Source organism: Leptosomus discolor, chromosome Z (assembly GCF_034619465.1).
Source record: "Leptosomus discolor isolate bLepDis1 chromosome Z, bLepDis1.hap2, whole genome shotgun sequence".
Taxonomy (NCBI): Eukaryota; Metazoa; Chordata; class Aves; order Leptosomiformes; family Leptosomidae; genus Leptosomus; species Leptosomus discolor.
Genome location: NC_141419.1, coordinates 44,952,951 through 44,962,272, shown reverse-complemented (window position 1 = coordinate 44,962,272; position 9,322 = coordinate 44,952,951). Strand labels below are relative to the sequence as shown.

The window sequence follows — 9,322 nt, the reverse complement described above, 5'->3', positions numbered from 1 at the left end:
TCAAAATTTGTTCTCATAAAATAAAATATTCTTTGACTGTGAACAAGATTTCCAGGGCAAGCATTCTTTACTCCTTTCTGCTGGAAAAGTCTTTAGCATACTGTGGGCACTACTGGAACAAGTTGTTAATCACAAGCTTTAGTCCTGTTTAAATAGTAAAACATAAACGCGAGGCGATAGTCTGACTGTTCCTCCCCCGCCCCATTTGCTTTTCACGGTGCTCTACAAGAACAAATAGGATGCTATTTTTAGACTTTAATTTCTCCAGAAGGAAGGCAGTGGAGGAGATGCTGAGCAACCACACGAAGGCAAGGAACGCAGTGGCTAGTTTTCCCAAATGACAACCAAAATGGCACCATCTGAGCCTCTGCTCCGAAGTGCTACAGTTTATCCCTCTGATTAAGCAACATCGAGTTTTGAAAACAACAGGAAGTGGCTCAAGGGCATATTTTCAATTCTCAAGGCCTAATTCTTTGAAGTAAATACACTTGAAGAAGACAAACTTCACAGCTTTAAGAGCCTCATTACCGTCTTGGATTAATTGCAGCTATAGCAACCCTTTCCAAGTCCTGTGTAAGGAGTCCAGTGAACATCTTTATTTATATCTAATATATATATACACATATACTTTGGCCCAACTATTGTTACGGTATCAACACATGGACTGGTGAAATTCTACCATCCTTTTGAAACGGGTCATAGTGGTCTTATAACACGTGAATTTGCAAGATGGCAGCTATGTCCTACCTCCACCCTTACTGCTGGTATCCCTTGACTCGCTAAGCCTGCCAGCGTGTATGAAGGGCAAGCAGGCACCATGGTGGTGCTGCTTACATGACTAAACCCAGCTGTAAATCCCAAGTCGTATTAATTTGATCCTTGCTTCTACAAAGCGAGTCATTCTGAGAGTGCAAAAGAGGAGGGTGGGTTTAGAGTGAGAGGGCAGACTAACACAAGCAGCCTTTTATCTCGGCATGCAGACCAGGCGCTATCCATTCATGTCATTGACCGTAGTATCTTTGGTCAGTGCTGACGTGCCTGCCAGGCCTGGGCACGGTCGTGGTACTTGTAAAGATGCAAGAGCAGAACAATTCATGTGCATTCTGCCTGTTACCCCCTCACACAGCGCAACAAAGCCTGCGCACGTTGCCTGTACGATGGGATCTAGCTAAGTTGACCACCAACAAACGTGCTGCGTAACTTCCACCAGCACCAAGAACTCTCGGTAATACTATACTGTAGCTTTTACCGATGAAGCTGCCTTTCCAGCCGTGTGTGAAAAGCCTCAGATCTCTTCGGGCTAACGAGCCTTTCCCACCGTCGGTACTGGCCTGCTTGAGACCTCCGCAAGGGCTGCCCCAGCCTGCGGCCGCCGGCGCCCCAACGGCTCCCGGGCGGCCGTTGGGCGCGCGGGCAGGGCGCTGAGTCCTCGTGCCCCAGCCTCGGCGATGCCGGCGGCGGCGGCAGCGGAGCGGGGGGGGGCCGGCGGCGCCCCGTGCGTGCCGCAGCCGGTCACGTGGGCGGGGGGGCCGGGGACGGCGGTGGCGAGAGGCTGAGGCGGCGCCGGCAGCAGCATGGCGGCGGCGCTGGGCGGCCTGGGCCTCCTGCAAGGCCGAGTCAGGCTGGCAGCCGCAGCCGCCGCGACCTCCTCCCTCGGCCGGCCCGGCCGCCCGGCGCCCGTGCGGGAAGGCGCCGCCGCCACCGCTCTCCCCTCGTCCGGGAGGAGCTACGGTTCCGAGGCGAAGGAGGAGGAGGAGCTGCGGGTCCGGTACCTGGATGACGAGCACAAAGGTAACGAGGGGAAGGCAGTAGCGGGGCTGCCCTGCCCCGCTGCCCCGGCTCCGGCAACGCCTGGGCCGCCGGACCCGGGTGACCCCTGTGCCCCGCCCTGGCATTGCGGGGCGGCCGCCACGGCGGGGCAGGGAGGTGGAGGTCCCAGGGGGAGCTGCCCGGCGGCGAGGGGCGGGAAGTGGGCGGTGGCTCCTCCTCCTCTTTGGCGCCTCGGCTGGTGGCTTCGTCGTGGGGCGCTGGGAGCTGCCGGCATGGCCGTCGCAGGGCTGGGTCAGCTTGGGGTCTCTTGGCTTTTCTTTTTCAGAGTACTACAGTGTATGTACTGCGTGCGAGGTGCACCGTTCTGAGTTGGCGGCTGTTGGCCACTTTAATGGGAGAAAACGAAATTTAGCAGTAAGCTGCGACAGTCGTGCTGCTTCCCGCACCTGTTATGTGCTTGTGTGCAGGGGCAGACGAGGATGCAGAAGTTGTGCCAACATTTTCTGTTCTGGAAAGTGTGGCTTCAGCACTCTGGCTCATCTCACGTTGCTTTCCTAGTAACTGTCTCACTCTCCTTGCTTTTAGTGCTGTCAACTGCTGCTGACTTTGTTCTACAAAGCTATACCAACAGTCTTGTTTTAACCCACCTGGTTAAACAAAGGAAGATAATCTGTGCTCCAGAGTGATCTGGAGCCAGTGCATCACAACATGGAGGCTTTGCACTTCCTTTTCTGGTTAGGTGCTCACCAGATTTTGGAGGTGTTCTTTCTTTGGTGGTTTCACGTCCTTTGGTGTTTGTCTCTTCCTTCCCATTTGGGTGCAGCAGGGCTAGGAATGGTGGAGAAACCCTAAGTGCAAGTGGCCTTCCTGAGGATATATTTTTAGAGCCATGATGTTATACCTACTTTGATGGAGAGGGCCATAGTGTGGAGCTCTGTTCATCTGCAGGGCATGAATCTCTTTATATGGCCAGTGTGTCTTGCAATAACCATACATTGAGGTGCACAATTCAGTTTACGTCCCTCAGCGTGTTAACTCAGTTATTTCAGGCTGCAAATTCAGGCAAACACCTGTGAGTATGCATATATACAGATCTCTGTACATATGCAGAGGTAACTTCAAATTTTATCATGAGGCTTAGAAGGTGATTCTTTTTCAAAGGGAAATGGGTTCTGCTTTCGTCTGAGATCAGGTTTTTCTGTCACTGTTAAGGGTCAATAAAGTTGATGATGTAATCTGATCCTGAAATCCACTTCTGTCTTAGTGATTGTTCGGTTCCCAACTCTTTCCAGTTCCTTTAGATGTTCTTCTTCAGTCCTGTTTTCTCAACCAATTATGGAACTCAGAATTAGTTTTAAACTTCTGTTTTATTTTTTTAAGATTATTTTAAATTGAGGAAGAGGCAAGGGAGGCGCAAAGAAGAGTTTGTAAAATGTTGGAGACTGCTTTTGCTTGTCTGTTTAGTGCTTTGTCAACAAGTGGTAGGAAATACTTGGGTACTACCTAAGATCATTATTTTTATTTGTGCTATTACACGACAAACAATAGAATTAGGTACTGTGTTCCAGCTGTTGAATCAGATAAAAATCATTGCTTTTGTAATGTTGTGAATGTGTTTCGTATTGTCTGTCTATCCTAAGTTAATTGCTGGGTGTGTTTGGTGCAGATACTGTAAGTTGGAGGAGTTGAAGGAGGTTTTTGAACAAAAGGTGCAGAGATAGCTAAACTTATGCATGTCAACAGCCACCTGTTCTTATTTTTTCTGTTGAAAAAAATCTTTTTGAAGTTGTTTTTTCTTTGCTTGTCGGAATATACATCTTTGTTAAATGTGGCATTAAAAGTCATCCAAAATATGGAGATAGCATTTGGACTGTTAAATCAACTGTGGCTATCATAAAGAAGAATTCAATCAATGTATTCTTAATTCATGAATTCCCTTCAGGGGAAGGGTTTTTCTTTGGCTTTGACTTTCAGAGGGACATAGAAACAAATACTGTTTGTTAATAAAGGATGAGAACAAAGGTGTAGAAGTGAGCCAGAAGGAAACATAAGCTTTGTGTGCCTCCTTCATCAGCATGAAGAGCAGGCCACGTTTCTGTGAAAGAAATATGTCTCTGCACCCTCCCCATGCTGCTATTGCACACCCTCCTGCTCGTCTTGTGTGTCAAGTTCATCTATCTTTATCTGCTTACAGCATGTAATATCCCTGCTGCATTAGGACACTAACTCCATATAAGCCTCTCTGGTCTTTTCCTGCTCCCCTGTAACCTACCATTCCTTTTTCCACCAGTTCATGTTCTAGACCTTTCCAAGTGGGACCCTGGTGCTGTTGCCTCATTATATTCTTCCATTACGTACTTCTTAACTACACACTCTTGACTACCCTTTGTGGCACACACATGCTTGTTTATGCGGTGGTTATGCTCTTGCCCATGTCTAGTCTGTCCGTGCTACTTGGAGAAGGGTGTATTGTCCAGGGGCTTTTACAGCTGAGGATGCTGGGGAGGCAGGAAAACTGACAGTAACTGCCTCACATAGAGGCATGTATCTTGTAACTCTAGAGAAAGCTTTCTCTTCAGGCAAAGTAGCAACTGTCCTGCTTCATAACACTTTCACGTGATTCATGTACTGCAGTTTTTGTGAAGTTATTAAACATAAACAGAAGTGAGACTATATTTGAGAGGGCTAGTTACTGAAATTTTAACTCAAGACTTGCCAGCTTCCAAATTTGAACTGATCTAGAATACAAAAGATGTGAGATTTTTGAAGAATGTGATTGTAAAATGCCTGTGTATTCTGAACATACTGTGACTTGTGAAGATTTTAGTATCAGTTTTCTGTGAATATAAGTGAATTATAGAATCATAGAATCATAAGGTTGGAATAGACCTCTAAGGTCATCAAGTCCAACCATTGACCTAATAACCACCATGCCCACTAAACCATGTCTACAAGTGCCACATCAGCATGTTTTTTGAACACCTCCAGGAATTGTGCATTCGTATTTTTTAATTGAGTACATATCTTTTACTTTATTCGAGGTTCTATTTTTTATCACTGGGCCTGAAATATATTACAGCTATTGACATTGCAGAACTTTTAGCCAAGTTGCATTAGTGATCCTATTGCAAATTTTAATGAGCTAGGGCTTTTGCTCTTTGTTATAGGTGGAGTTGGGACAAATATCTCTAGTCTTGACTCAAGTTTGTAGTGTCACTTGCTGGAATGTGATCTAAATGTTTGTAAAATACGATCTCTCTCAGCAGTTTTAAATAATGATAGCATCATATACTTTTGCTATCAATCTTGAAATACAAGAACCTTTCAATATGAACTACTACTATGCAAATCCCAAATTTAGTGTACACAATGTGGATGAGGATGTTTCTGGGAATTCACAGGTATTTTGAAGCCATCTTTCATATATGTATGTATCTTTATCTCACTAGAAGACGTTTTTTGTTTTTATTATGTATGACTTTCATGTAGTTTTCTCTTAAACATTAAAAGTTAGTTCACAGGCAGCTTGCTCTTTTGACAAAGGTAACTTATAAGCAGAGAACATACTGTACATTTGCATACACTTTTCCTCTGATGGTTGGCGAGGCAAGTAGTACATGTGACTGCTTATATTAGACAGCATTTGGAGTGATCCTAGTCACTTGGAGAGCCTAGCTAATAGGGTGAAAGTTTTTAATATGTGGATGTAATTTTTAATAGATGCACATTATTTGCTGAAGAGTGTTCTGAAATAATGTGGAGATGACTCCCAGGAAAAAGTATGAAGTTGATATTGAATTTAGCATTATATGAATGCTTGTGCCATCTTCATATATCTACCACTTCTTTAACACCATACAGATACTGGAATTCTGTTCTTATTTTTACTGATATTTGTTGATGAATGTGATGATGACTTTTAAATCTTTTATTTATTTTATAAATAGATTTTTAAACTTTTTTTTTTTAAAAAGATTTTGGAAAGCACACCTGTACATGGGTGCTTTAGGAATAATGAACCATGATTAAATGCTTCAGATGACAATGTAAACAGCTATTTTAAAATACATAAAAATAATCAAGTTTCTGTATGACTAACCATATTTGTCAGAATGGTTACCTGTATAGCAGTATTAACATTTTTCTTTTTTTTTCTTTTTTTCTTTTTCCTTTTTTTAATTTTTCCTTTTTTTTTTCTTTTTTCTCTTTTTTCTTTTTAAAATTTTTTTTTCTTTTTCCTGTTTTCTTGTTTCCTATTTTCTTGTTTCCTATTTTCTTGTTTCCTGTTTTCTTGTTTTCTGTTTTCTTGTTTCTGTTTTCTTGTTTTCTTGTTTTCTTGTCTTCTGTTTTCTTATTTCTTGTTTTTTCTTTTTTCTTTTTTTGTCTTTTTTCTTTTTTTCTTTTTTTTTTCCTTTTTTTTCCCGTTTTTGTCTTTTTTCCGTTTTTGTCTTTTTTCCGTTTTTGTCTTTTTTCCGTTTTTGTCTTTTTTCCGGTTTTGTCTTTTTTCCGGTTTTGTCTTTTTTCCGGTTTTGTCTTTTTTCCGGTTTTGTCTTTTTTCCGGTTTTGTCTTTTTTTGGTTTTGTCTTTTTTTGGTTTTGTCTTTTTTAACTGTGTTGATGGGGCTCTACAGTGTTATATAGAGCCTGATTATTGCTTTTTGCCGTGGTTATCCCATCTAAAATTGATATAGCCATGTGACCAGGGGTTTAAATCTTGCTGAGTGTGCAAAACGGGGAAGACTTGCCTTAAACAGTTTTGGCAGGGGATTCTTGGGGTGGACTGGGGAAGGGAGAAGGATTAAATTCTCAGCTGGAAGTCAGGAAGTCTATTTTTCAATTTCTATTTTGTAACTTAGAGCAGGTACTTAATGTGTCTGTAGTTTGGTCACTGATTAATATGTTGTGAAAACTTCACAAATCTTGCTGCAATATTAAAACCCCAAAGAATTCCTTTTAAGGATGCCCAGGTACTATAGTAATGGCATATGAGAACAACACTGACTCAAAAAAAAAAAAGAAAAATTCATCTTTTTATATACATCGCTGCAATATGTAGTTTTCTCTTATAAACCTTTTATGCTTTTTCTGTTGCAGTTCTCAATCTTTTTTTCCTGTTTAAGAAATAGAACAGCTGTGTGGGTGTCATCTGTATTTACCTCTTGTTTTTCTGGAGAGGGACGCAGAAGTGGTAGCTTTATTGATATGACACTGCTAAGAGGAATAAACTTGTATGATATGTCTTCAAGGATGATTGCTTTATAGGGAATATTAAAAATATTAAATGCAATTTAATGTTAATTGGAGCTTCCTTCTGAATACAGTAATATCAGTTGTGGAGCAGCAGTCTTTGGGCTTCGATGGGGAGAAGAAAAATACAAGCATAATTAAAAAGCATCATTGCTGTTGAAAAAAACCTCGTGCATCTCAAAAGAGATTCTATTATTATAGAATCACAGAATAGTAGGGGTTTGAAGGGACCAGCTTCGTATCATCCCAGCTTCGTATCCTCCCAGCTTCGTATCATCGGCAAATTGCTGAGAATACATGCTCTGTCCCTTCATCTGTGTCGTTGGTGAATATAATGAATAGGACAGGCCCTAATACTGATGCTTGGCGAACACCGCTAGTTACAGGCCTCCAGCTGGACTCAGCACCACTGATCACAACCCTCTGAGCTCTGTCCTTCAGCCAGTTCTGAATCCACCTCACTGTCTCCTCATCTAACCCACACTTCCTAAGCTTACCTGTGAGGATGTGGTGGGAGACAGTGTCAGAGGCCTTACTAAGGTCAAGGTAGACCACATCCACTGCCCTCCCCTCACCCACCCAGATCTTGTCTTGTGTGTGGGCATGTGCACATAGCAGGAGGAAGAAGAGCAAGAGGAGTGGGCTCAAGCATTGATAGGTCAGACCTCTGGGAGGACAGGTTTCCTTGAAATAAAAGAAGTAGTAGGCGCTGAGATGACAATACAGGCACCCTGTGGAGGCTACGAGAGCCCAATTACATATAGATTACACATGCTAAGCTGAATGGTGGAGTAGTAAATACCTGAGCAAATATTGAGTTTCTGGAATTGCTTTTTTCATCTTGTAGATTGATGGCAATACAGTGGGCTTTTTTTTGAGATAGAGGGCTCCCTTTTTGTCTTTCATTCCTGATCCCTGTCCTAGTCCTTTTTCTTCCTCCCCTTACCTCTGCATTCTGCAAGTGAAAAAAAAGTCCAGAGTGATAAGACCTTACCAGGGCTGGATCAATTTAACAGGACTGTGTGCTGGTATTTAGAATTCAGGGAGTTATAGTGTGTTCAGTAAGTAATTGTCTAAAAGATTGCTGTAGGCTTGTTAAACTTAGACACTGCCATGATAAACTTTTCAGAATTTTCCCATTTGATAATCATGCCTGTTGAGCTGAAGAGGGCAAAATAAAGACAAACAAGTGGTCTTTCTGCTGCAACATTCAGACCAATGCACATGTAATCAGTCAGTGAGACAACTGATCTCTAACTGAAATAAGGGATCTGTGAATGTGTGATTGGAGCTATGTACCAAGCACTGAGTGCATTTTTTTGTGGGAGAATTTTTATACAACTTTTTTCTTTTTAAACAAAAGTTCAGGTTCCCCATTAGGTAGCATTCTTTCTATGTTTGTGACTTCCTTTTACCTGTGTCAGAGTTGCTGGTCTTAGCTGTGGTAGAACTTCTGGCTTTAAGAAGTCTCTGAAGGCAGACTGTCTAAATATGGAAACATATGCTTTACAATTAAGTATTTTTCCTGATTTCATGACAGCACTTCACACACAAACATGAAATTTGTGCATGCAATTGTGTAATTATACATTCAGCCTTTGTAAGCACTATTTCCATGTGAAGGTGTTAGGCCCATATTTTCGTTCTTAAAATAAATGTTTCTGTTGAACATTGAACTATTTAACATTGGGAAATGTAGGCCAATTTATTTCCTTTCAAAAACTCAGTAGTTAAGTGATTACACTAGCATTTTTTTTAGTCCTCAATGATGCTTTTTCTGTAATTTCAAAAGAATAGCTTACATAGATAATATGTATTTTATTTATATTGTAACAATTATACAATTTTTCTTCCCCTCCAGGAATTGTGGTGCTTGGATTAAACAGATCTCATGCCAAGAATGCACTTAACAAAAATCTTTTAAAAATGGTAAGTGGAAAGAGTAGTTTTTAGTATAAAGTATTGGAATTAAGCACTTTAAAAAGTGTTTAGTTATTCCCCTTCCTCCTTTTCTCTGTAGATGTCAAAAGCTGTGGATGCTTTGAAATCTGATAAGAAAGTACGAACTGTTATATTCCGGAGTGAAGTTCCAGGGATATTCTGTGCTGGTATGCAAACTTAATTTTCCTGAGAAGCTGGAAATCTGTGTGTCATATTGCACAAAAAAAGGCCCAGATTCCAAGGAAACATGTCCTTTATATTCATCTCAGTAGTAAACAAAACATTTTGGTATCATTTTCCTCATTTACTATCAAGAACTGAATATTGGGTTTGTTCTTTCTGTGTCATAAAGTATTTCAAAATAT

General features: G+C 41.6%; 1 protein-coding gene across 2 annotated transcripts in view; it reads left to right on the top strand.

Moving 5' to 3' along the window:
• The first annotated feature begins 1,568 nt into the window (after nucleotides 1-1,568).
• Nucleotides 1,569-9,322, top strand: part of AUH (AU RNA binding methylglutaconyl-CoA hydratase) — a 120,780-nt gene continuing 113,026 nt past the window's right edge. The window contains exons 1-3 of one of the 2 annotated variants that reach the window (XM_086479848.1): nucleotides 1,569-1,791; nucleotides 8,878-8,945; nucleotides 9,037-9,124. In XM_086479848.1, the coding sequence (XP_086335974.1) occupies nucleotides 1,575-1,791; nucleotides 8,878-8,945; nucleotides 9,037-9,124 (373 nt within the window). In that variant the 5' untranslated portion in view covers nucleotides 1,569-1,574. Of the gene's footprint in view, nucleotides 1,792-8,877; nucleotides 8,946-9,036; nucleotides 9,125-9,322 lie in introns of those variants that run through there. The other variant, XM_086479847.1, reaches the window with a different exon arrangement.